The sequence below is a fragment of the Arvicola amphibius genome, chromosome X (genome assembly GCF_903992535.2).
Source record: "Arvicola amphibius chromosome X, mArvAmp1.2, whole genome shotgun sequence".
NCBI classification, from domain to species: domain Eukaryota; kingdom Metazoa; phylum Chordata; class Mammalia; order Rodentia; family Cricetidae; genus Arvicola; species Arvicola amphibius.
The window spans coordinates 60,151,019-60,179,018 of NC_052065.1; the positions used below are offsets into that span (position 1 = coordinate 60,151,019).

At 46.1% G+C, this 28,000-nt stretch overlaps 1 protein-coding gene across 1 annotated transcript in view; it reads left to right on the forward strand.

The window, feature by feature from the left end:
* Positions 1-9,792: 9,792 nt before the first annotated feature.
* The window catches only part of Nhsl2 (NHS like 2), a 244,346-nt gene continuing 226,138 nt past the window's right edge, over positions 9,793-28,000 (forward strand). The window contains exon 1 of the mRNA XM_038317487.1: positions 9,793-10,072. Within this exon, the coding sequence (XP_038173415.1) occupies positions 9,793-10,072 (280 nt within the window). The remainder of the gene's footprint in view (positions 10,073-28,000) is intronic.

The following is a 28,000-nucleotide window of genomic DNA, read 5'->3' on the forward strand; positions in this document are numbered from 1 at the left end:
CAGAAAACAAACTCAAAGGCATATTTGGAGGTTCCTTGTCTTAATGTCATGTCAGGGCTTTTCCTTTTTAATTTTTTTATCTCATTACATGCACATTAATATATATATATATATATATATGTGTGTGTGTGTGTGTGTGTAGTAAGATAAAATAACATATATACATATATTTATACATTTCCTTCTCTCTTTTCCCTACAAGTACCTTCTGTTTGTATTATAGCTTCCAGTTCAGTGTTTTTTAGGGGATTCCTGAGTGTGCAAACTAGTGAGTCTCTATTTGTTGTGCCTTCTCTTGGGCTCCTTTCCTTCTTTTAGTTTGTTTGGTCCAATACCAGTGTGTTAGTTTTTGTTTTACTTTATTTTATTTTATTGTTATTCCTTAGAAGCCTGCTTGTCTGCTACTGAGAGCCAGAATACGGGTGGATATGGCGGGGAGGGGAGGGGGGAGGAACTGGGAGGAGTAGAGGGAGGAGAAATCATAATCAGGATATATTAGGTGAGAAAAAATTCTATTTTCAATAAAAGAAAAAAGTTTAAAAGATAGTTTGAAACAAATAGAGTTAGCACCTTTACTTTCAAAGTATTCAGAACATCCGCGAACCATGGAGAACCATCTATCAATAAGAAGGCTGGGACTGCACTCGGGAGGCAGAGGCAGGCGGATCTCTGTGAGTTCGAGGCCAGCCTGGTCTACAAGAGCTAGTTCCAGGACAGGCTCTAAAAAAGCTGCAGAGAAACCCTGTCTCGAAAAACTAAAAAAAAATAACAAAAAAAAAAAAAAAAAAAAAAAAAAAAGAAAAAGAAAAAAAAGAAGGCTGGGACTGAATCTTGGATTAGTAGGTGAAACTCTTCCAGGCCAGGGAAGAAGCAGGATATGGCAGCATTGTGAAAGTTAAGGCGGACCACTGCTTCAGAATGTGAGTACGTTAATCCCTGTTATCTCCCAGTAGAAGGATCAAGTATAAGAGGGAAGAAGCGTTGTCAGGTTGGTTGACTAATTGAGCCTGGATCCTCTAAGAAGCAGTTACTAAGACCAATTTGATGTGCATGAAATGTCTACGAGAGAAAATATGGAGGGCCGCCAAAGTGACTCATCCATGATTCTGGTCAGGTATGTGGAATCCTTGAACTGCTGGGGAATCCTCAAGCCGTAGTTGGCCACCAGAGGAGTCTCATGTCTCACAGGGAGAGGCCTGCTTTAGCATGACTACTTTGGTACCAGGGAGAAGGTCTGGTGGGTAAAAGGATGGCTGTGTAAGCCTTACAACCTGAGTCCAGATCCCCAGAATCCATGTGAAATCCAAATATGGTGGCACATGTGTCTCAGCACCCTGCATCGAGATCAGAGGCAGAGACAGAAGAATGCTCCAGAAGCTTGCTGGCTACCTAGCCTGGAATACAGAATACGGCAAATGAGTCAAGACTCTGCCTCCATCCCCCTGGTAGCAGATAATAGTGCAGAAATGGTAATAAAAGCAGAGAGAAATGTTTAATTTCGTCATTCGGGGGGTACTTTACTCATTCCCTCCTTCGAGACTTTATTTCTTACAGTGCTGCTGGTGGAACTCAGGGACTCACACGTGTTAGGCCAGCACTCTGCCACTGAGCTACACCCCCATCCCTGGATTTAAATAAAGAAGCATGTTTTTCCAAGTCTTAAATGTCACATAGCCTGGGAAGATAGAACCAAAACATGGAGGATGGGGAAACAGAGAGATGGAGAAAACCTGCCACTTGGGTGATGTTAAGCATCCCAACTCACCAACTTAGTACCTGCTATGTATCCTGCTTTCTAGTTTTATGAGATAATAATTGCCAGTGTGTAAATGACTTGGATTTTTTTTTTTTTTTTTTTTTTTTTTTTTTTTTTTTTTTTTACTGATGCAGCCAAGGCATGCTAGCATCCAAAGTCTGGGCTAGTTTTTTTAAATGTTTATTTTCCAGGACCAATTTTACTAGTGTTTTTGTTTCTTTGTTTGGTTGTTTTTGGTTTTTTGACACAGGATTCTCTCTGTAGTTCTGGCTGTCCTGGAACTTTCTCTGTAGACCAGGATGGCCTCTAACTCAGAGATTAACCTGCCTCTGCCTCCCAAGTGCTGGAATTAGAGGTGTGCACCACCACTGCCCAGTCAATTTTGATAGTGTTTTATAGACCTGTTTATGTTTTTATTTTTATAATGATAATTATCACATTTTATGTGTATGGGCATCTTACCTATATGTATGCATGTATACTTCATTTGTGTCTGTTGCCCATGAAAGTCAGAAGAGGGCACTAGATATCTGGGAAATGAAGTTATAGATAGTTGTGAGACATGATGTGGGTGCTGGGAATTGAACCTGGGTCCTTGTTGCACGAATTCTAATTAGTCTTGATAATAAAAACCTGGAGTCTGATACTGGGGTAAATGCTGAAAGATCAGAGAGAGAAAAGAGAAAGCCACAGTCGACTCTTATCCTGCTAACTCCTCAGCTGAAAAAAGGGCTGAGTTCCTGTCTCCTTCTACTTTATTGTCCTCTCTCCACCCAGCCATATAACTTTCTGTCTGTCTGTACAGCCCTCCAGACCTCTATGGTTAACTTGGGGCTAGCTCTGCCCTCTGATCTTCAGGCAAACTTTACTTGTTAAAGCACAAACAACAGATCCTCTGGAAGAACATTAAGTGTTCTTTTTTTTTTTTTATTTTTCGAGACAGGGTTTCTCTGTGGCTTTGGAGCCTGTCCTGGAACTAGCTCTTGTAGACCAGGCTGGCCTCGAACTCACAGAGATCCACCTGCCTCTGCCTCCCGAGTGCTGGGATTAAAGGCGTGCGCCACCACCGCCCAGCTGGACATGATTCTTAAACTTTCCATGCTATAGTTTCCTTATCCAAATCATCATGCACAAGGAAAATGTTCAGTTCATGTGCTTTGATACTAACTGAAAAAAAAATGGATCTATGTCCTTTTGGCTTAGGACATGCTTCACCTTGTTTTTGGTCATGGATAATACTTTCCTGTCTGGCATGTAGGACTTTGCAGTTTGTAGTAGGAGTGTATTGTGAGCAAGAAGGTAGATACACATAGTTAGTATAACAAAAGTTATATTTATTATGCTGAGGGTCATCACACTAGGTTCATACTCTAAGTTCCTAACAACGGTCCTAAGCCTATCTCCCCAAGGCTGCTCACCTGTGCGATATATCTTAGCTGAAGGTCATGTCCAGTCTCTAGCAGAAGTCTCTGATTTGAGGGTCAGGATTCTGGGGGAGACTCTCCAGCTGCAGAGCATATCAAGGTGGCGTCTCTCCAGATGTGCAGAACAGAGCATTGCTCTTGGTCTCTGCTTATATACTGTCGGGTGGGCATCATGGGGTTCTAGGACTGTGACTGGTTATCATAAGTGAGTGGTGTCACTGGTTTTTGGTTATCAGGTGCAGCCTTGGGTGTCGTAGGGATCCTGACTAAGCTATTTAAGGTCTAGAAGGTGCTTTTTACCATGCTTATTGTGTAGTGAGACAGCCATTTTTAGTGTAAACATGGAATTCATCTATGGAAATCTGGATAGCGCTCTCTAGGTAACTCCAGAAACTGGACTTCCTAAGAAGTTGGGCAAATGTTCATGTGTATGCCCGCGGTGACAATTTAAGGTTGGAAAGTAAGCCATAGCAGAGCCTTATTTATTTAGAGCACAGCAGAGATGGTTAAAAAGTGGAGCAGCCCGGGCATACAGAAGCACTGGTTATTACCACGAGTTTGTAATCTAGTTTAACCTAGAAAATCCACTTTTTTTGCTGTACTGTTGGAGAAAAGCTTAATAAAGAATCTGGAAAGTTTATATTCTCATAAGACGGAAGTAGAAAGGTAAAGGAGTTTGTGAATCTTGAGGGAAAAATAAGCTGAGACATGTATGAGGTGATTTGGTAAGAGAAGAGATTTCTATGATTCCTGATTAGAAGAAATCCTTTTTGACTACAGAAGCTTTCAGGCAAAGGCTTGAGACTGTGCGGCAGACTCAGCGTCCTGATCACTAATAACAGGAGCTGATACTTCCCATGTGCTGAGCACAGTGTTATAAGCTCTTTCTAGTCATTATCTCATGTAAGCCTCAGAACGATCCTGTAAATACATCCCTTACTTACAGGAACTATAGGTAAAATGTAACCCAAGGCACAATCCTACCAGCTACAATGGACAGCTGTGGACAGTATGTAGAGCTATCTGTATGCACACTAGTTCACATTAATTGGTGTCCGTTATCTCATAGGAAATGGCACTATTTGGAGGTGTGGCTTTGTTGGGGGTAGGAATGGCCTTGTTGGGGGAAGAGTGTCACTGTGGGGTGGGCTTTGAGGTTTCCTATGCTCCAGATACTTCTCAGTGTCACAGTTCTTTCTGTTGCTATCTGATCAAGATGTAGCCAGCACCAGGCCTGCTGCACGCCGCCATGCTCCTTGCCTTGATGATAATGGACGGAGCCTGTGAAACTAGAAGCAAGCTACACCAATTAAAAGTTTTCCTTATAAAAGTTGCCATGGTCATGGTGTTTCTTCACAGCAATAAAAACCCTAAGACACGGGGTGACCATTTCATGAGGATATTTCTTTCATGAGTGGAATTAGTGTCCTGGTTAAAATGTCCCCTTGCTCTTTCCACCATGTAAGGACACATGGAGATAGGCCAGAAAACAGGCCTTTACCAGATGCTGAATCTGCCAGCGCCTTCACCTTGTGCTTCCCAGCCTCTGGAACTGTGAGAAATAAATCTCTGCTGTTTATAAGTCACCCAGCTTATGGTATTTTGTTACCACAACCTAAACGGAGCAAGACAACCTCCAACTTAATGCTGTAGAATAGGACATGTGGTTATTATCCAAATCCAGCCTTATATCAGACACAATGAAAACCCATCTCGGAGAGATTAAAGACTTTCACTGCCTTAGGGTTTTGGAGAGAGGCAGAGGTTGCAGAGGAGGGCTGGTTAAGTCATGCGTCTGCTAGGGAAAGTGTATCTTCCTGAGTAAAGAATGCATCTTCAAATGAAACTACCTGCCGCCTGCAGCATCAGAATGAAGGACCTGTAGCATCAGCCTGACAATCAGGGCGTAGGGGACGGTGGTGCCTAGGGTAATGTGCCGGTTAGGTAGAAGCGGGAGGTTGGGAGTGAGGGAGGCTCCACACAGGACGTGAGTATGAGGGATGGAAAAAAATCTGTCCACATGCTGAAATCTCCCATTGTTTCTTTTGAAATACCACAAATCTTTTCTAGCAGTTTCGGCTGGGACTCAGAGTCAAGGCCAAAGTTCAAGTAACATCAGAATTTATTTTTGAAATAGAGGTTTATTTCCTCATGGAATTCTTGAAGGGTTTGCCCTGTGTGTGTGAAGCATTGAGTCTGAACTGAAAGGAATTTATTTTAGGACCTTGAGCCGTCTTTGGCTCTCACGTCTATTGCCCTAGGAGGTGATTGATGGCTGAGTAAGTTTCCAGTCCACCCCTGGAGGCCCAGCTCTGGGCCTGCACTCCTGTTGCCTCCAGGTCAGGAACATACTTTTCTCTCTCAGGCCTTGTAGCCCTGACCCCCTCGGCGCTTCCACCCTGCACTGTGGCGTGTTGATTAACATGGACATCGGCTATGTTCTCGACTGAATTATAGGTATTTTTCTGGTTGAAAACCTGCCACCTCTCTTTCTTTGAGTAACTAGCCTCAAAGTAATTAGAGGAGAAAGCTTGCTTGTGCTGTACTGTAGAGCCAAGTATTAATATAAAAAGGACTAAATGGAATTAAGAGAAAGGAATCCATCCAGTGTTTGCCAATTCTTATTAATTCTCTCTGTTCAGACATTTAGAACGTGGAACAGCAGAATGTTCGAGTTTGGATTGACAAGCAGACTTTTATGACCTGCTGGCTGCATACTTTTTTTCATTCAGAATGAAAGTATCTTTCCTGAAGTCATAGCAAGGGCATGTGAGTGGAATGCGCAGTCTCAAAACTTAGCTAAAGCAGGCCCAGGATATAGCTCAGGGGTAGAGTGTCTGCCTAATAGGCCGGTTTGATTTCTGCTTCACAAAACAACAGAACCTATTGGATAAAACAAGTGCATTTTTTTCCCTTTTTCCTTTGCAGCTGTGAAAACTGCCAGCTTAAAGGAGGAAGGGGGCTGGGTGGTGGTGGCGCACGCCTTTAATCCCAGCACTTGGGAGGCAGAGGGAGGAGGATCTCTATGAGTTCGAGGCCAGCCTGGTGTACAAGAGCTAATTCCAGGACAGGCTCCAAAGCTGCAAGAGAAACCCTGTCTCGAAAAAAAAAAAAAAAAAAAAAAAGGAGGAAGGGGCATATTTTATATTAGTTGTTCATTCTTTCAAATTCATTGTTTAAATGAAAACCCTAGGTTCTTTACAGCAAGCTGAGAAACAGGATGGACAGTGGCGGAAAAGTGGAGGGAGTGGACCGTCTCCCCAAACCCCTCTTGCCTCGCTGGCCACTCTCGTTCCATCTCTGCTTTAGTCAGGGCCATGGCCAATTCCACAGGTGGGCCCAATTTAGGCCCAGATTGCATCTCCTGGCACAATGATGGGAAAAACTGCTACAAGCGTTGGCACTGGGTGGGAAGCACCGAGCACTTGGAGGTGTGGTCACATACTGGTGTTAAGGGCCTCCCCTTCCTCTGCCTCCACAGTTTCCTTGCCTCTTTTGGCTCCTGCATGGGTCAGTGCCAAAGTTGATGGGGGTTTCTATCAAAGCAACTATTTGATTCACAGAGTGCTGATTGGTAACTCAGCCCCGAGGATGGGGGGGGGGCACAGGTGTTTGCAGCAGCCTTGACTTCCACATTGATTCTAGATGAGATTCTTAAGTGCCTCCTTCCTGTGCCAGGCAATGTTCTGTTCCAGAAACTACAGTGACCCTCCATTGCCCCTTTGGCCAAGTTAAATTCTTTAGTAAGGCTTTTCATAGCTGGTTCTGCCTACAATCTAGCTTCATTTACTCATTCATTTAACAGACACTTCCTGAGTACCTAATGCATGCTAGTCACTGGGCTTGGCTTGGACATTCCGCAGCAAACTAGATGGATGTGGCTCCTGCCTTCAGGGAGCTGTTGGAGGGAGGGAGATGATAGTATTACAAAGCAATACTATTACTATTATCATAAACAAACAGAGATGATCATATTACCATCTGTACACTGTTCCAGATGCTGTGCTAGAGGGCGACGGACAGAGACCCTTCACCTGACTGCTTTCTTGCCTGGTGAACTTGCAAGGAGAGCGGCACTTTTAGAACCCCGGTTGTCCCTCCACAGACCAGCGGGGACCCTGCTTTCCCAGAGGCTGCCTCTATCCAGTTTCGCTTCTTGAACTGCAAAGCAGCCCCTCTCTAGAGGTAGAGGAAGAGACAGGCTGAGAAGGAAGGTGAAAACTTCAATCCCCTGACCTTCTTCCATCTGCTCGCAGACCGCTGTAGTCCTGAGAAGGGAGGAGGGGCTCTGCTCTGAGGTGGCTCCTTTGCAAGTCCTTGATGTTTCCTTGATGAAAGCCAGGACTCTCATTCAAGAGGCTGGAGTGAGTGAGCACTGACTAGGCTGGGCGGGGAGGGGGAGGGGAGGGCATGGGGCCAAAACCGAGCTTCTTATTCTGAAGCTCTGAAAGACTCAGCTTCAGGAATCAGAGTAGGGGGTGTGGGTGCTGGCGGCTCAACCAGCAGGCCGGGCCCCAGCCTGCTACACTCAAGCGCAAAGCTCAGCCCAGACAGTCTCCTTCAATCTGCTCCTACCTCATTCCTCCTCCTCCGGAGCAGAGATCAGTCTAAACAGTTCATAGGTCAGGGAAAAGCATCTCTGCTGAGTAAAGCCAAGTCCCCTACTTCCTGCCAGTCACTCTCTTGGCTGAGGTTGGAGTTCACCAAGTAAAGAACTTTGGATTCTTAGGCCACAACCGGACTTCACAGTTCAAACAAGGGGTTATCTTTTGTCCACTTGTTGATTCTTACTTTAATTAGAACTCAGCTTTTCTAGTGACTATGTTTAAGAAATAAGTATTGACAAGGGCAACTGGATCGCAGCACTTTATCCTTTTTTTGCATTTTCAATTGACAAATAATAATTAGTTACATATGTAGAGGGTGCAGTATTGTTTTGATATATGCATTGCAGATTTAATACATAAAGCCAATGACCATAGCCGTCATGCCACATTTTGTGTAGCAAAAGATTTAAAAACATAAACAGAATTTCAATATACCACTTACAGAGATTTATTTTATTGTTTTATGTGTATAAGCTTGTGCGCCATGTGTGTGCCCGCTGACTGCAGAGGTGAGAAGAACACTTTGGACGAATCCCCTGGAACTGGAGTTGCAGACAGTTGTGAGCTACCATGTAGGTGCTGGGAATTGAACCTGCATCCTCTGGAAGAGCAGGCAATGCTCTTAACCACTGAGCCATCTTGCCAGCACCTGCAGAGCTTCCTTGAACTGTCTAAGGAACAATTGATTTTCTGAAGCAAAGAATGGAAACAGTGCACATCGTATTAGTGCAGACACAAGTATTTTGTTCAAAGTATTTTGCTCATAGGTTCTGCGGGTTTATACTTAACAGAGCATTTATACGATGGAAAGTGAGAGAAGTAGAAAAGAAGGTACATCCCAAATCAGAGTAGATTAGTGGAGAATCAGAAGCAAGCTCAGTGGGAGAAGTTCTGAGTAGAAACTTCCCAAATGCACGCAGACACACAGCACACTAAAGGCACGCTAGTTTTCTGAGTATGCTTTGCCTTCTACAACTGAGAGAAATCGGGGCTGTCTGCACTAAAAACACAGCTCAGCTCCTGAAGTCCCTCTTGTGGGATACTGCAGGAGCTCATTGTGGCCAAGTATGAAATCCATCCCAGTTGCCAGGCCTTCTCCTCAAAGGAAACAGCTCTAGGCTTCCTATTAGCATAAAATACAAGCAATGTCCCTCAGTCCCAATAGAATAGATGATTCCACGAAATGTTGTTATTGTTATTATTATTCGTTCATTCCTTTACAAGCAGGCGGAGACAGTACTGCTTCTCAGAGACACTGCCCTCTTGAACAGTCAAATAAGGTACTCGGTTCTCTCCTCTAAATTCCCAAGCTTCTGGCTGCTAGCTGGCTGTACTCATAGCCCGGTGTGGTTGGTGCGTGGCACTGAGTACACATTAGAAGGAAAACTAGATGCCCGGTGCCAGACTATTCTGCCTGTCTCTGCTGTGACTCTCTGGTGTGGACACCGGTGCGTTTGCAGTTTTAGTTTTACAAAGAGGAAAGTTTAAGTTAAGAAACAAAGCAGAAAACAACCTTAACCATCAGAACTGGGTCTGAAGCTCCTCAGGAGGACGCTGGCACATCCCATGCACCGTAACATCACATCCTCCACAACACAGATTCACGCAGACCTTCCTTCTTTAACTCTCAGCTCCTTCTTTCTACTCCTACTTCCTTTATTCTTTTCTCCCAGATCAAGCGTTAATCTGCGAATTTCTGACCGCAAAAGAAAAAAAAAGGGGGGGGGGGGGAGAATCCCGAAGTAGCAGAGCGAGGGAGGAGGAGGAGAAAAGCAGGGAGGAGGAGCCCAACAGAGACGAGTCAGAGGGACTGGTGGCTCCTGCGAGTGTGCAGCCCGCGGGGAGCCGGCGCTGCAGGCTGTGAAGCCTCCTGCCCGCCCAGCCACCAGCGCTGCTCGCCGGTCCGCGTCTAGGGCCCTGCTCCACTCAGACCGCGGCCGCGTCTCGGGGGCCAGTGGCGCTACAAGGCTAGCGGGCCGTATCGGTCCCCTCGCCAGCGCCCAGGATGCCGTTCTATCGGCGCACGGTGGTGCCCCAGCGTCTGTGCCCGCGCAACCCGCCTCAGCCACTGACCGAGCTCCGCGACGTGAGCCACCTGGCCGCGCTCAGCCTGCTCCGCCAGCTCGCCGACCTCTGCGGCCACTCGCTGGCTCTGCTCGAGGACCTCGAGGGGCACCTGCTGGCCCTGGGGCGCCGCACCGACAGCCTGTACCGGCGCACCGTGCGTCTCCGCCGCCGTCTTCCCTGTCGCCTGCTCGGCCCGGAGGACGACGAAGAATTGCTAGGTAAATGACTCGAGGCGCCTGCTACCCGCTACCCTCTCCCACCCGCCTCTGGGAATGTCCCTCGGAGATCGAGGGACACGGCCTCCCGGATGCCCTCCCGCCGTCCGAGTTTCCGGGGATCCGTTCGCGCCGTCCCGAGTGGCCCTCTACTCCCAGGGTTCCGGCCTGGGGGCTGCCGCCGCCTCTGCATCACTTGGAGAGGGAGGGGATCCACAGGGTCCCGGGCGGGACGGATCAGAGCGTCCTGGTGGCGTCGGGAACCCAGTGACCGCACCGGAGTCTCTGGTAATCAGCCACTTCGGAAAGCGCGCCTAGCTGCCTGCCTGCCTCCCGGGTGGCGGGCCTCTGCAGCCAGACCCGTGCGACTTCGTGCTGGAGTGTGAATGGTCTTCCCGCGCCCACAGCTTCTGAGCGCCCTTCCCGCCCGCTTGTCCCCGCACTTTCCGAGTTGCGGCGCCGGGAGTGGCCGGCAGGGGGAGGGGAGACTGCCCGGGGCTTCGCTGATCCCAAGCGTCTAAGGTCCCGCTGCCCAGATTTGCTGGAGAGAATCATTTAAAGAAACTGTCATCGGTTTTCTTAAAAGTGTGTTTGCTTTAAGACCCAGCTATGCCCGAGAATCACCAGGTCCCCGGAGTTTCCTCACTGAACACTAGGAACTTGTGAGACTGTAGGCGGGCTGGAGCCCTGGCTCTTTGCTACTTTGGGTCTCAGCATTTTGAATAGGGAGGATCTCCTTCCTCTGTGAAGAAAGGCAGCATTCCCTTAGAATGCGGGACTTCTCTCAAAACAAGGGGTGTGTGTGTGTGTGATTATGTTAGAAATGCTGATAATAGCAGAAACATGCCAGGTAATCAGGCCATTTGGCACCTAAGGGGGGTTAGGAGGTGGGGGTGGGGGGGAGCCGTGTGGTCAGAAAGTTTCAGATGGAGGCAAAAGATGGCTACTTGCTGACTTCAGAGTGAGGCTTCGGGAGAGAAGTGTCTAGGTCAGCCCTTCTTCCTTACAGACTCCACCCCTTACAAAAGGACAGGAGTCAGAGGTTCTGGCACCCCTCTTCCTTCATAAAGGTCCCTGACCTTTGAGGTAGATGGCAGAGGTCACTGCTAGAGAAAACTGAACTGAACCCTGTGAGCAAAGGAAGGTGGAAGACAGATGACTGTCCCATGGAATGTGGACACTGACCCAGAGGCCTCTTTGAGGCGGGGGACCAGGAAAGCTGAGGCCCTGGGTCTGGGGTCTGGCTCCTTCTCAGTTAACAAAGAGGGTAAGAAGGTCGTTGTTTTTCTTTCCCTGGCGTGCCACTGATTTCCAGGATTAGTCTACAAGAAATTTGATCAGACAGCTTGGAGAATATTTTTCCAAATCCCTGCCCAGCCTGCAGAGAACCACCTACTGAGTTTTCAGCAGGGTAAGTTGAGGCCAGGGAGGAAGGTGTGCTTTTCCAACTCACTTTTTGTGCTCTGAGTCAGCCAGCCCTTCCCATGGGCTGGGATGTTGGGATGGCCTCACCAAGTCACCTGGGTGCCAGCCCTTTGCAATGATCTGCTGGGTTAGAAAGAGATAGTTTTGCACCGTGGCCGTATTGTTAAAGGAAAGGAATGGTTCTTAAGATAAGTTGCCATTGATCTGGCTTCTTGGAAGTTTGCTGGGAGTGTGTCTGTCTCTTATCTTCAGTGTGGTCACTCGCCATTGAGAATGTAGGTGTTGTTTGACTCCCAGGTACTCCAAGGACTGCTGCACACACCAAACAGGGCCTCCTTCTCTAGGTCGCTAAGAAGATCTGCTTTTCTATGTCCCTGACCTAGACTCTTCCTGAGACTCCCCGTGCATGCTTTTCTGTAGCCGTAGGCCTTCTCAACAATGGGCTGAAGGCAAGTGCCAAAGGCAAAGAGAGATGGGGAGCATAATCAGAGTACCATCTGGCACCCCCTTGTTGCTGAGGTGTCCAGCAGGCTGGATATTAGATTAAAATCACAAACAAACAGGTAGACACTGTCGGGTCCAGTCTTTGCTGTCTGTTCTGGTACCCTTTGCTCCTAGCATCCTCACATCTTTACTGGGCATCTTGCTGAGGGCCAGCACTTCCGGTTAGTTAGCACTTTACCCCACACACTGCTGCATGTCTAGCTGGAGTCCCCTCATATTCTTCCTGTAGCGATTTCTCCCAACCATGGTGGGAAAGAGAAATCTGCGAAGGAGGGAGGTTTGGAAACGTGGCCAGGGTGAATGACAGCTGACAGGCCAGCAGCTTGTAGCCTCCCTACTGGGACAACTTGGCTGCCACTAAAGGGTTGAATAGTGACAGGGCACACTGGCCCACAGCATGCAGGCTGGGCTGGGGCTCTGGGAAGCAGCAGGGGGAGGACAGGACAGGAGGGAAGATAGAGGAGGAGAAAGTGGATGCTAAAGGATTCCACATGGTTCTTTACACTGTCTCGGGTCAAACTCCCACCGTCTTCAAGGTTACAGGGGTGGGAATGGGCTGGCTTGGTTGCCTGGCAACAATCCCCCCCAAAGGCCGTTCTTTGGTAACTTGAGCCCCTTTTGAGACTGCCCTAGAAACTCTTGTAACTGGGGAATGAGGGTGGCAGGGAAACAGGCCCACTCAGGTCTGCAGCAGGTCCCTCTGTCTGTGGATCTATGGTAGTTTCCATCCCCCAGGAATGGCCTTGCTTCTAAATTGATTCCCCCCAATATGGCTTTGGATGTGACCCGTTTTGTTGCATCTTGTGGCCTTTATTCTGTTCTTCTCAAAGTTGCTGTGGTCCTTACTAGCGGGAAATAGCTCCATGCCTGCTCCCATATGCTGAGTCAATCCAAGCTTTCCTACTCCTCCCTCCGAGATCTGTTTAATGTTTGTAGGTGCTTAGATGATAATTACAAAAGCAATCAGGACATCAGCCTAGGGGTATAATATCTCCGTTGAGATATAGGAAGTTAGCAAAACACTATATAGCTCCAGGTATGCTTATTTTATTTTTATTACACATTTATTTATTTATTTATTTATTTATTTATTTATTTATTTATTTATTTATTGTGTGTGTGGATGGGAAACACACACACACACACACACACACACACAAAATGTGCCACAGTGCACAAGTGGAGGTCAGAGGCAATGTGTGGTGGTTGGTTCTCTCCTTGAACCATGTGAGTCCTGGGCATTAAACTTAGTTTATCAGGGTCAGTGGCAAGTGCCCTTACCTGCTGAGCCGTCTCGCTGGCCCCTCTAGTTATGCTTCATAACTGGGGAGCTATCGCTTCACGCTAGCCCGTAGACTTTCTGTGAGAAATGTGCTTTGTTGCATCTTTGCCGTTATCTTAGCTTGATGACAGCTAGTGAGATCCATAGCAGAAACCCACTCTTCATTTTGTATCCCTGCCTCTTGATTTTCCAACGTCGTGACAACCTTGACTGCAAACCGTAAAGGCCAGCTGGCTTCTTTTGCTTGAACTTACAGTCCTAGCATTTTATAATTCTGCATGGGGTGAAAAATAGGAAAGCTACACTGCTTGACTGTGGTCAGTTTGCCACTAGGTGAGATGCTTCACCCCAAGTTACCCTGCTCTTGCTTAGACGGATCCAGCATGACTTCTGGAGACCCAGGGAGCTTGGGGGATCGTGGGAGTCTTGAGAGACGCTTCTCCAGAACTGATTCTGTCTCTGTCCTGCCTGTCATCCTCAGAGCCTCTTGGGACAGTGGGTTGACAGAAGGGGTTTGGGGGGTGTTACCAATTTCTGTAATTTTTTTCTTCCCTTCCCATTTTAAACACCATGAGACTCTTAGTCTGCTTCCTGGTATTTCCATGTGTCGACAACGTCTTCTCTGGAAATCTGAATACCAAAATGTCCACTAGAATTTCCTCCCCTTTAGAAACAAGAAATTGAATCCCCTCCTTTTTAGACCCACGGACAGCTAATGTGACAAAAGTATCAAGATGTCATACAAGTAGAGAAATAGCGGACTTAAGGTATGGCTTCTGGGCTCACCTTTGACCCTGATGAAGGTGATGAGGTTTCAGGAGAAGAGTGACACATCCCTAACTGTCCTTCTCTGGCTCGGGTGGAGTCTATTTATACTATACTATGTGAGCCAAAAATTCAGTCATTATACCCGCGTGAGCATCATAGCACATGGTAGCTGCGGCCCAGGAAGGGGAAAGGACTTGTCCAAAGTCACTCAGACGGATCAAGGCTTACAGTAACCCTGAGTGCCGAGGGGACTTCAGTGCCTCCACAATAAGATTCTAAATGAAACGGGTAGAAACCATGAAATAAGGCATCCTTCTTTTGGAATGACTCCACCGTCTCTTGTATGTTGAAATTAAAAGTTTCTTACCAGACTCTCTTCCTCTCCCCTCTCTTTCATATTCCTGTTGCTTGGAATTCAGGAACATAATTCTGTCTGCCAGTCTGGGAATGTGGCACTGGCCGAGTCACAGGGAAAGCCAGTGACAGAAATGCTTGATTCAGAAGGGGCCCCTGACATTCTCAACCAGTGTTCTGCCCTCTGCCATGACACTGAGTTGTAAGTCAATTCATTGGGAGCCCCTGCTCTGGCATCTTCTTCAGCTGCAATTTGTCCGGGATAAGGAAGAATTCCTGATTCCTTTAGTCCCAGAGGAGTGCTTTAAAGGACAGACCCCATGGGCCCCATGGTTTCTGGAGTTGGGAGGCAAGCTTGGGCTGGAGAGGAAGGAGGCCCAACCCTGCTTGGTACAAAGAGCAGGCGTGAGGCGATGAACTCTTGCTAAAGGTTTGAGTTTGGAGTGCAGTTTGTTCTGGAGAAGTTTGTTCAGGTGGGAAAGGGTAGTTAGTCATCAACTGAAGGTCAGGCCTCTGAAGGTCACCTTGACATCAGGGTCCTTTACTACTGATCCTTCTGCTGCCTTCACACTGACTCTTCACCTTTCTAGTTCAGTTGTGACAACGAGGCTGCATCTCCACTACTTTCTGTTGCTGCAGCAGAGCTTAGTTGGCATCCAAACACTCGTTTATTGAAAACCAAGGGGAAAAAGAAAGTAAAATGATTGCCAGAAATACATCTAGCATAGATGTTTCCAAGGAATGGGTTGCTTATCCTTCTGGGCGTAAGTAGCTTAAGGGGCTTACTGGCTTTGCTGCTCTGTACTCTTTCAGAGGTCTTGAATCATCTTTTCTTTTTTTTAAAATATTTATTTATTATGTATACAATATTCTGTCTGTGTGTATGTCTGCAGGTCAGAAGAGGGCACCAGACCTCATCTCAGATGGTTGTGAGCCACCATGTGGTTGCTGGGAATTGAACTCAGGACCTTTGGAAGAGCAGGCAATGCTCTTAACCACTGAGCTATCTCTCCAGCCCCTTGAATCATCTTTTCTTTGGATTATTTCTGTAATAATGGGCCCAACTTTGTTTCGGTTCTCACTGTTGCTCTGGGTTCTAGAGACTGACAGTTCACACCCCAGAGAGTTCTTCAATTCAGTCTGGTTTGGGGGCCAATAATGGAATTAGGACTTCCAGAATCTTCCATGGTAAGAATCAAACTCAAAATACGATAGGAGGCTCTCAACAATTTTTGCTTTCATCTGTAATTCTAGATAGGAGACACCTATGTTCAAACATATGAGGAATAGTTGGCTATTCAGCAGGCACAATGTTTAGTGGATTTGTAGTCATCATGAGCCTCTTGTGATGACATTAGAGCCTTCTAGAATCTTCTGCTCCTAGCTGGGAATGACAAATCTTATCTTCCTTGTTCAAGAAAGAAATCGGTTCTTTGGATAAGTTAATTCAGGCAAATTTATTTTAATTTTTATTTGTGTGTTTCTCTGTGTGTGTGTAATAATGTATGTGCAGGCGCACATGTGTGTGGAGGTCAGAGGTCAGTCTTGGGTGTTGTCATTTTTTTAATCCTCTCTTGATTTTTTGTTTTGTTTTAAAATGGTTTCTTTTATTTTTGACATTATAATATAGTTAAATTATTTCTCCCTTTCCTTTCCTCCTTCCAACACCCCCCCATATGCCCCTCCTTGCTCTTTCTCAAATTCCTGGGTTTTTTCCATTAATTGTTTTTACATGCATGTATGTGCATGTATATACATATAGATTCCTAAATAAACCTGCTCAATCTGTATGATATTACTTGTACATATGTTTCCAGGGCTGACTATTGGGATTGGATAAGCAGTTGGTGAGCTCTTCCCTGGGGAAGGTAGTTCCTCCTACTCTCAGCATTCCTTAGTTGCCTGTAGCTTTTTGTGTAGGGTTGGAGCCTCCTGAGCTTTCCCCATCCACATTAGCATGTTCATCGGTCTCATTCTTGTTCAGATTTATGCTTTGGCAGTCATTGGGAAGACTTTATGGTGTTTCATTTTGTTTTTGAGACAGGGGCTCCCACAGGGCTTGTGTTACCTACTGAAATATCTTTACCCGTTAATTAATTTGGTGAAGTTGGTGATTGAACCAATGGCCTTATACACACTAGGTGAGTGGTCTACCACTAAGATGTATCCCTGGCCCTTAATTTTTGTTTTATTTATTATTCTATGTGTATGTACAATGTTTATGTGGAAGTCGGAGGGCATCTTTCAGGAGTCAATGCTCTCTCCTTCTACTATGTGGGTTCTGGGGTTTAAGCTCAAATTATCAGGCTTGCATGGCAAATGCTTTTGCCCACTGAGACATCTTGTCAGTCTTATTATTTTAATTGTATGAAATTATTAGGTCGAATGTGATAATTCAGTTCATATGTACAATATGTAATGATAAAATCAGGGTAGTTAATGTTTCCATCTCTTTACCCATTTAAAATCTTTATTAGCACATAGTAATTGTTTGTATTTATGCAGTACAATGTGATAGTCCAATACATGTATACACTATTTACTGATCAAAACAAGATTTCTGTATCTAGCTCCTCATTACCTTGTGTTTTGGAGACTTCAAGAGCCTCTCTCCTAGATATTTATGAACAATAAAAAGGGCTGTTGTGAACAGTAGTTACCCCGCTGTGCTAAGGAACATGAGAACTTCTCCCTTGTAGCAGACTGTATTTTGGTATATTTATCCAACTTCCTTGGAAAAGCCCTCTGCCATTATTTCCAGCCTCTGGTAATGACCTACATTTAGCTCAACTTTTTTTTTTTAACTTTTGTATACAAGTGAGAACATGCAGTATTTATCTTTCTGTGTCTGGCTTGTTTCACTCCATGGAATGTCCCCTGGTCCCATGTATTTGCCGCAGATGATAGAGTACACAGGATGGCAGCATTTAAACGGACACGGCTACTTTGACGATGCCACACACAATCAGGTGTGATGAGTAGGTATTTATATAAGTTGCTTACAGCAAGGCTTGCGTGTGACAGGTAGTGGGGCAAGTCATGTAGGAGACAACTGGATACCAACCCTTTAACTTGGAAAATTTGTACATTCAAACAGCTCCCCATCCTTTATCCTACCCTTCCAACTGCTTCCCTCTCTGGAACTTGTAAGCACCTCAGTAAAATATAAGCTCTTTGAGGGTAGAGGTATTTGTGTTTTTATTGCTATTTTTCCAGCTAAAGCAGGAGCTGGCACCTAGTGTGTATCTCACTAGCTATGGCTGCTGTCGAGATGAATTCCTTCCTTTTACTTTTCTGTTCTAGATTGTGATGTCCTATGGAGGTTTCTGGGTACATGGAGATGAACCAGCATGCAGGTCCACAGTCCACTTGGAGGAGGGATGAGTCCCACTGCAGTGCAGATGAATGAGGGCTCTGGGGAAGGTGGAAGAGATGGGGAAGGTGGGAGAAGCTTCCAGGAAGATGTGATGTCTGAGTTCTGAAGGACAGTGTGTGTTATTGCGGCAGAGGAAGAAGACAGTGTGGATTTCTAGTTTAGGAAGTTGCTTATGCTCGTACAGGGATGTATGAGGGAGCTGATGCGGGGGAGGACCGGCTGGATTCAGGAGAGATCACAAGTTTCCCCAGCTCAGAAGGGCCACCCAGCAGCAGAAGTGGGGTGGGGAACCCGGCACATCCTGTTTGTCGGGTCACAGAGTTAGAGAGTGTTGGAGGTTTAAAAAAATGTATGGTTAAATTGAAACTATACCCTTGAGGCAGATGAAGTTGCCTGGCAGAGTCAGGTCTTCCCCATCCCCATGACCATCCCCCGTCCCAAAAGTATCTACCAGGAGGAACCCTAAAATACAACGAGAAAGAAAGAGAAAGAAAACAAGAGTCCACCTACTTGTGAGTCCCTGGCACTTGAAACCGAAGTCTATTATTCATGCCTGTTTTGCGTGAGTGGGGATGCTTGAGGTTTGACTGGATCTCTTACTACCTTTTCTCCCCCTAAATAACACAGCTTCTCTGGAATGATCTGCAAGTTCTCTATGGGAAAACCAGAAAAAAATGTTTTCCTTTTCTTTTTATTTTGTGGTGCTGAGAATCGAACTTCTTTAGGGCCTAGCCCATCCTAGACAAGCAAGCAATCCATCACTGAATTACACCTTTAATCTAAATAAAAACATTTCCCCCCTTTGAAAAATGGATTCAAAGGAGGGATGGGTTTTTAAGATCTTTTTTCCCCTTTTTCCTTTGAGTGGATTCCTCTGCTGCTGAGAGCAGTGTAATTATCCTCCTGGTAATTTATAGTCTGATTCCTCGGTATAAGCAAAGCAGCAAACAAATTATCCTCCTCAACTGGGAGGCTGTGAGGTGCCTGAGGCCTCCTAACATAAGCATCCTCAGGGGCTCCCTTCCCTTGCAGGAGGTAGCACCCCAGAGCTGTTAGCAAACCTGCTCTTGTTAGCTATTGGGGGGTCTCTTTGGGCCCTGTAATTCCACCTCAGGGTCTTATGCTAAAGACAACTCAGACGTTGTGCCAAGAGATTTGCCAGGGTCCTCCCCACATTATCTGGTTTTCGTGTTAACCTGAGAAATGAAAGAACCCTAAGCATTCACTAGCGGTGGAGTGCTGATGGGAGTTTTCTAGCTCTGTGAGAGAAGGGGTAAAATAGTTCACAGCTACAAAGAACCACACTGTGAACAAATACATCTTTGCTGTCTGATGCGTCTGAGCGACGGTTCCTTTTGTGTAAAATGGGGTTCATACTACCCATCTCAGAGGATTATTTCAAGGGTCTAAATAATGTGTATAAAACGCATGCTGCATATCCTACAATCATGCATACCATCACCAGATACCATCCAGAAAGATGCAAGGCCTTGAAACCTTTGTTTATTTATTTGGTTTTGAGCTCGAATTTCACAATGACAACTAGGCTAGCATGAGACTTCCTATCCTGCTGTCTCTGCCATGTGAGTGCTGGAATTCCACCCATTGCTGCCATGCCTGGCTACTATGAAGCCTTCTGAAGCCCCTAGATGGAGATACTGTTAAGTCTGTTATAATAAAAATGCTTCCTAGACCGCTCCGACCTGCAGCCGTTCTTCTGTGCTCTAGAACTCGTGGAGAACGTTCACGTGTGCACGGAGGAGTGGAGGAGCGCTTTGAGGCTGTCAGCACGTCTCTCCCCACCCCAGGGTTTTGCTTTCCTTTGACTCCACCTTCATTCTCCACCACTGACATCTGTTCCCTGCCTCACTGCCAACCGAGGGTAGGGGGCATCCTTTGTAATTGAGAGGGCTGGCAGCCTTGGGATGTTTATTGTTATAGACCAGTGCCTGCTGACCTCAGACCCTGCCAGGCTGGGACACGGGAGGGGCCTTAAGAAAGTAGCAGAGGGTGGATTTCTGGTTCGGCAGTCTAGGCAGCAGCCTTTGCCTTCAGGGAGGACTCCTCTGTGAGTGTCTGGTTTGCTCTGTGCTGGTCTCCTGGTAGGGGGAGGGGCATGCTCCTGGCTAGGCTCACAAGTGTTAGTTACAGAATTACTTTGTCTAAGATGAAGAAGTTTTTTTTCTCACAAAGCTTATAGGGCCTTATAGGTTGTAGCAAAGTAGTGGGTAGTTTGCCTGGAGGTCCAGCAGGTCTATCTTTCCTCAGTGCTGATACAAAGTGAGGAGATCCTGCTCTCACAGCCAAGCAGCCTCAAGGTCACTGGGACACCTTGGAATAGTCTACAAGATGCCCAGAACACCAGGCAATTCTGTCGTCTCCCCGGACAGAATCATTCACAATGCTTGCAATGCTCCTTCGACTTTATTCTAAAAAAATTTATATGATAGCCACAGAATCTTGTACTGACCCTGAGTGCAAACCAAATCACCTTAAAGGATTTACAAACCAATGATGACAGGCGCCATCTATAACCAGAAGTTCTGGGAGACAGTGGGCAGGAACCAGCATGTTTTCAAAGTTTCCAGGGGGTTGTACTGTGAAGCTGGGGGTGAAGATGTGTTTTGGATGGTGAAGGACGGACATCTCTGAGCCAGAGTTTCCCAATCTATTTGACCACATCTTCTTCTTCCTCCTTTCTTTCTTCTTCTTTGCTGTGCCAGGAAGCATTTTGTGTGTGGATGATGCTACCATTGAAATGTATCACCAGTGCTTCATTAGATAGTCTTATAAATTCTATTTGTGGATAATATATGTGAAGTATAATTTAGGCTTAGGTTAAAAGATGTGACAAGATGGTCATATGTATGAATTAATCACAAATGGTCATACCCCCAAAGTTGAGTGATACACACTTTTAAATTTTATAAGTGAAGGGAGACAAATAGAAAAGCTACTTTATCAATAAAAAGAGTATTACAGCAAAGTAATAGTGCTTTGCTGGCGTTATCACACCCACTAACATTTTGAATGAAGACAACGGTTCTTTTGTTATAGTCACATCGGGTCATGCATTTTGTTACTGGGATAGATCTCTACCTTCAGTCAACTTTTCAAAAGAATAGAAAGGTTTTGCTCTGCACACATTTTTGGGAATCCAGGTGAAAGGAAAGACATTCTCACTTTACAGTCCCACGTTTCAAATTGGGCCAGGCCAGACAGTACAGATCAGAGTTAAATGGCTGCCTCTGAACTGATGTGTAGGGTGGACTCCATGCGTCCCTCATCTGGCAGTCCATACAGCATGCACAGGTATTGCACTCGGCATGGTAGAACAACTGCAGAAACGCGTAGAGTACTCTCAGATCCGCAGATGCTTGAGCAGGTACAATTCATAGTTTTCTTCTTTGGTTTTTGTTTTCCGAGGCAGGGTCTCATGTAGTCCAGGCTCTACTTGAACTTATTCTACAGCGGAAGATGACCTTGAACTCCTGATCCTCCTGCATCCACCTGCTGGGATTGCAGGCATGCATCACCAAACCCTGCAGTTTAGAAGACAGAATATCTGTCTTTCCTTTCATGGTACCAACAGAAATACTTTTAGAATGTGGCTCCTGGCCAACAGCCACCCAGAGAAAGGAAGAAGCCTGGTTCCATGGTATCTCCAATGTTAGTGGTTGCATTTGGGCTTCCCATTTGGAACCGACTCTGTATCTATTTTAGGGTACCAAGACTTAGCTGATTCTGTCGGCAGCCACTGGGAAAATACTGGGACCAAGGGTATAGGGCAAAGGAAGGGCCCTTTCAGAATGTTCCTCTCAGCTGTACTCAGAGAGATGGGGCACTGTAAAGGTAGCCCCCACAGCTGGCCTCTCAAGCAAGCCCAGCCCCTCCCTGAGGATGAAAACAAGGCAGAAAGAAGGATCTGCTGAAAGTATTTGCCAAGAGGAAATGATGACTGTTTGGAGAGCTGGAGGCCCAGACTCGGATAAAATAAGCATCTCGCGCTGTACACAAATACCAAAGCGCTTCGTGATACTCTAGTTCTATGTATAATATTTTTTTGTGCTTTCATCAGCTAAGATCTTCAATTTTCACCAGCAAAAACACACTTTAAGTTTAAAAAGGAGGAAGGATCTATTTATGAAGGCTGAGAAGTAGGTTTTAAGGCGCGGTTCCGCTCAGAGTGCTACCGACAAGATTCGTTGCTGAAGTGTGGGAACAGTGCAGCTCGGGAGTCAGAGCTGGGAACTCATTTCGTGCGGATTTGGGGGTAGTGAGAGCTTGCCGTGTTCCAGCTTCTGAAGCAGATTACCCCTTGGAATAACAGGTTGCATAAACTTAGTCTCCACTGAGAGAAAGGCCCGTGAAATCTTTTCCTTACAGCAAGGGCTAAGGTAATGAAAGCAGTAGGCTCAGGAAAGCAGCATCATTGGCATGCTGAGAGCTTTTGTATTTTGTGCCGGGGGCTTCCAGACTACCTGAGGCCTGTGGGGAGGGAGGGAGGAGGCAAGGGGTCCAGATGGCGAACACCTTTGTCCTTGGGCACATTGATTGAATTCCAGGTGCCAATAGGAGCAGCTAGCATATGTGGCAAGTAGATGTTCCCTATGGGTGGAGAGGCAAGTTAGGGAAGCACCATTGTCTCTGGTGGAACAAGTTCTAGATATAACTATTAAAGAATGAAGCAGCATCTGGGTGGACCCATGCTTAAAACCGTCTTCTCTGGGTGTCACAGCTACAGAAAGGGGGCCCTTCTTCTATGGGCAGTCAGACTGGGTTGCCAGCTTCACTGAACCGTGTCCTCAGTTTGAGACTCCCTTTTCAGGGGACCCCATAGAACAACACTGTCAGGTACCCTGAAGCCCCAGGACACAGAATGATCAGAGATAGACCCTGCTTGAGAAATTCCCAGGCTAGCCCCTCCAACTCCAACCCTACTGAAATGGCCTGATCTACTCCCAGCTCCACCCCTGCTGATCCTTCACAGCGCAGTTTCATTTGGTGAGGGTGAATCAGCCCCTTCCAGGTACCCGAATGCTGGCTACAGTTTGAGCAAGGCAGCTGCCATTCCTCTGGCTGAAGCTCCACTTTCTAGAATGAGCAACTAGGGCTACTTGTTAACTGTGGTTAAAACGCTACTTTGGGGTTCTGGATGGGGAAATGCAGCTATTATTTCTCCCTTCACAACAGTTAAAAAACTTAGCTGTGTTCCTTCCAAATGAGCTTGAAAGTGGGAGTTGGGGGTGGGGTGGGGTGTTGACTCATCCTGTAATCCTAGCACTTGGGAGGCTGAGGCAGGAGGATCAAGAGTTCCATGCCAGGCCTGGACTATATAACAAGACACTGTCTTTCAAAAGGCTGTTTGGGCATAGCTGAGATTTTTCCACTTTAATGTTCTTGTCCCTTAATAAAGGAAAGCAGTTTATCTTTAATCTGGTGATTTAGAGTTGGCTCCAAAGACTAATTCCTACACCGATCATCATACTAAGCCTTGGCCGGCCTCTGTGCCAGACATTGCTGATACTTAATTCTTAGGAGTTGTCATTAACTCTTTAATCTTAACCCTTAGGGGAATGGGGCAGAATGGGACAGCGTTGCTACAGACGGCCAAGTCCTGTACACAAAGCACTGGGCACAGGCGTCGGGAAGGCTTCCATAGCTCTTTCCTCTTGTTTTCCTAAAGCTCCTATTCATCCCTCAAGACTCCCACTCAGCAATTCCCAGCTCTATAAGGCCTTCTGACTCTGCTATGCTCCTGCAGTTCCTTATTCGCCTTTGCAACCCACAGTCCCTCCAGGTGGCGGGAGAGAGGCCAGGCAGACACTGCCAATATGTATTTTTTTTAAACCCACGTTTCTTTTCTTTCCTTTCTTGCCTCTTGAATGTAATGTAAGCCTTGTCTTAGGAACTTGGAAGAACACGCTGGTAACTCCTTTGCTTAAGACGAGTCAGAAGTTGACCTTAGAGCAGCATCTCCTCCAAGGGGAGGAGCGGCGGTGTGTGTGTGTGGGGGGGGGCAGAGGTAAATTTTGTCTTAATGGTGGTAGGGACATGGACATAGCATGCAGCTTCTGAGCCCTTTACATTCTGAGGGGTTGGGATGAATTTTAAGTGTCTCCCTGAGCCAGACTTTAGTCAAGTGACTGTGGGTAGTGAGCCACAGCCCTTTGCGGGAGGGGGGATGGGGGAGAGGAGGGGAGGGAGGAAGAAGCCCTGCTGTGCTGGTTATGAGCTTGCTTGCCTTCACTTATTTGGCCGCAAGCAGAAGCAGAATCCTGGAAGCAGCTCACAGGAGCAACTTTTCGGTTCTGAGCCTCTATTTTCTGTCAGGAGGATCAGAAATACTCCTATATGGAAAAAAGCTTTGGAAAGAAAACATCATGCCTAAAATGTTACATATCGTCCTTGAGGAGAGGGACAGTGGCTGACTCATCCATCTATCTTCAGCATCTAGTTTGGAACTAGGGATGATGCAAGTGTTTGCTGAATGACTAATGGCCTAGTAGGAGAAGGGATTCTGTATTTGTTTAAACTTTTGCTTATTACCTAATGAATCCTCTATATCAATTAATGATTTCTCTTAGCTGTAGTATTAGTTACTTTTTAAAAAATGTTTAATCTTGTCGGTCCTCAAAGAACCATCCATTTTGCATACCTATTTCTTTTTTATTTATTTTTATTTTATGTGCATTGATGTTTTGTCTGCATGTTAATCTGTGTGAAGGTACCAGATCTTGGAGTTACAGACAGTTGGGAGCTGCTGTGTGGGTGCTGGGACTTGAACCCAGGTCCTCTGGAAGAGCATTCAGGTGCTCTTAACCGCCAAGCCATCTCTCCCGCTCCGACATTAGTGACTTTTTAATCGCTGTGTTAAAACACCATGGTCAAGGCAACTTATAAGAGAGGGAGGACTTCTCTGGACTTCCGGTTCTAGAGGTGTAAGACTCCGTCAGTGCCAGAATGGGGAACCTGGCAGCAGGCAGGATGACGCTAGAGCTGTCTCTGAGAGCTCGTGTCCTGACCAGTAGACAGAAGCAGAAAGCACACTAGGAATGGCTCTTTTTCTTTTCTCATTTGTTATTGACACTTTTTGAAAAACACAATCTATTTTGACCATGCTTTCCCCCTCCTCTGACTCTTCCCATATTCCCCTCACCTCCTTACCCACCCAACTTCATGTTCGTTCTCTTTTTCAAAAACAAACAAAACTAAACTCCCCAAATCAAAACAAACAAACAAAAACCAAATAAGAAACTTATCCCCTATTGGAACCTATGTGGAAGAGGAGGTGGAAAGATGGTAAGAACCCGAGGTGGTGGATGACTCCTAGGAAGTCCAGCATCCACAGAGCACACGACTGTTGCGCATGCTCACAGGGACTGTGACAGCAAGCATGCGACCTGCACAGATTTGAACCAGACAAAGTCCCAGCTCTGAAAAGGGGAAGTAGGTGCAAAATCCACCCCTAACCAAGAAGCTATTTGTAGCTGATACCTTCTGGGAAGGGAAGGTGAGTTTTCTCCAATGGAGTGAGTGTCTCTGGGGATATCAGCCGCACTCCAGAGCAGGCCCTTTGCCCAGGTGTAGCTGTCCAATCCAAAACAAACTCCAAGTTTTGTTTTTTGTTTTTTTGGTGTGGGCTTTTTGTTTTGAAACCTCCACTAACAAGGCCACAGTCCCTCCCCAACAGTTCCACCGTGAACTGGGGCCCCAGTACTCCAGCCTATGAGCCTATGGGGCCCTTTTCATTCTAACCACCACAGATCTTTCGTAACTTTAGCCATTACCATTACTGTGAGCCTCACCATACTACAATATTGCTATTTTGCCTGCAATAGGATACACCACTGCCACGTCAGTGGTGGCTTCCAGGCTATGGCTTTTTTTTTAAAAAAGTGTTTGGGTGTTTTGCCCACATATATGTCTGTGCATTGTGTTTGTACCTGGTGCCCTCAGAGACCAGAGTAGGGCACTGGATCTCCTTGGAACAAGGATAACAGAGATGGGTGCTGGTAAAAAAACAACCCAGGTTTTCTGGAAGAGTAATCAGTGCTCTTAACTGACGAGCATCTTCCGAGCCCCAGCTATGCCCTTTGATAAACTCAGGTCCCATATCAGAGTCCTACAGGCCGTGTCCCTTCCATGCCTGTGCCCCTTACCCAACTTCAGTATGCAGTTTTGCTCAGTGCATACTTGCTAAGTGAATAACAGAAACAAAGGGAGCCCTCTGTTTTCACAGTGCTAGTTGGTCAGCCAAATAAATCGCAGCTATCAGAATGTGGCAGCCAGGCTACTCCCCGACATGGTGTTAGGGGTTGATTCTAGGGGCTTGCACGTTCTGTCAGGGAACCTATACTGGGTGTGTAAATAGCACACAAGTCCCACTTTTAGAGATACAGGCTTAATTATACATGCCCTTGATGCTCACATATACTTCATTTGAGAGACAGATTATTACTATTATTTTTTAAATGTGTAGACAAGGTTTATCCCCCCCTCATAGTGAGCAGGCAATCCACAATGGTCTCTGTCATCATTTTTCTGACATCAAGTCGACCACGTAGATGGTTGTCTAAGGGTAAGATCTGAGGGAAGAGCTCAATTGGATCAGACTATGAGAGTCAAACAGAGAAAAGAAAATAAAAAATGTGTGCCTGTGGATAAAAGCACCGGGAGCGGGCGTGGGGGGGGAGCAACCTAAAAGAAAGTAGCGTACCCCTATCTTTGTGTCTCTCTCTTGCTTTCATGTGTGTGCATATGGAGGCCAGAGGTCAGCATCAGCTGTCTTCCTCAATCAATCCCCACCTTATTTTTTAAAAGTTTTCTTTTTAATGTTATGTGTCTGTGTGAGTGTATGTCATGTCTCCCCTGGTCCCCTTGGAGGTCAGAAGAGGGTGTTAGATACTTGGAACTGACTCTCCAGGCTGTTTTGTTGGTTGTAATCTGCCTGTGATTGCTGGGAACTGAATTCAGGTCCTCCAGAAGAGGAGGAAGCATGCCTAACTGCTGAGCCATCTCTCCAGTTCCTCTACCTCAGTATCTTCTGAGACAAGGCCTCTTTCTCTCTGATCCAGAGCTCATGGTCTTGGCTAGGCTGGTTGGCCTGTCAGGGAGCTCCAGAGATCGGCCTAGCTCCACTTCCCCAGGGCTGGGATTGCAGGCTCGCAGTACTGCGTTCAGCTTTTTATGTGGAGCCTGGGAAACTCAGGTCCCCATGCTGGCCTGACAAGTGTTTTACCAACTAAGAAATCTCCCAGCCCCTTATTTTCCCTCACACTTCTAATCAATCTTCTAGCCCTGGTAGAAGATAGGATGTGGTTCATATCGTGGTTAAGTGTTTGGACCTTTGAGTCACCCTCCCTGGGCTTGAGCCCTCACCTTGCTGTTTGCTTTGCTATGACCCTGGATAAGTAGCCTGAGGTCCTTTTGCATTTGTAAGCAGGGGATCATCATAATCTTGGTATTTATTTCATAGCCCCATTATGAAGAGTATAAGCTTGGTAAGCATTAAATTTTGTCATCTAAGTGTACATATAATATTTCTTAAGTTTCTTGCATTTGTCCCTTGATTTTTATTTTATGTGACATAAGTGCTATTTTTTCCAGTTAATGGAAAAATTAATCGAGGCACAGAGATGTTGTCACTGTGTTACTACTAACTAGGTTATTTTTTAAAAAAACTTTATTTAAGCCGGGCGGTGGTGGCGCACGCTTTTAATCCCAGCACTCGGGAGGCAGAGGCAAGCGGATCTCTGTGAGTTCGAGGCCAGCCTGGTCTACAAGAGCTAGTTCCAGGACAGGCTCTAGAAACCACAGAGAAACCCTGTCTCGAAAAACCAAAAAAAAAAAAAAAAAAAAACTTTATTTAACTTTATTTCATGCGCATTGGTATAATGATGTCAGATTCTCTTGAAACTGGAGCTACAGACAGCTGCAAGCTGCCATGTGGGTGCTGGGAATTGAACCCGGGTCCTCTGGAAGAGCAGTCAGTGCTCTTAACCACTGAGTCATCTCACCAGCCCCTAACTAGGTTATTTTTGTCACTGAAAAAGATAACCTAGTTAGTCACAGAGCCAGGATTTGACCCTAGGATCACTGATCCCTTCATACCCCCTTAACCACAGGACTGTATACAAGCCATCTTTATCTTGATACCCACAGATAACAAACCTGAGTTAGTCCCAGGGATGCTGAACAAAATCTAGGTTCTACCCGTGGA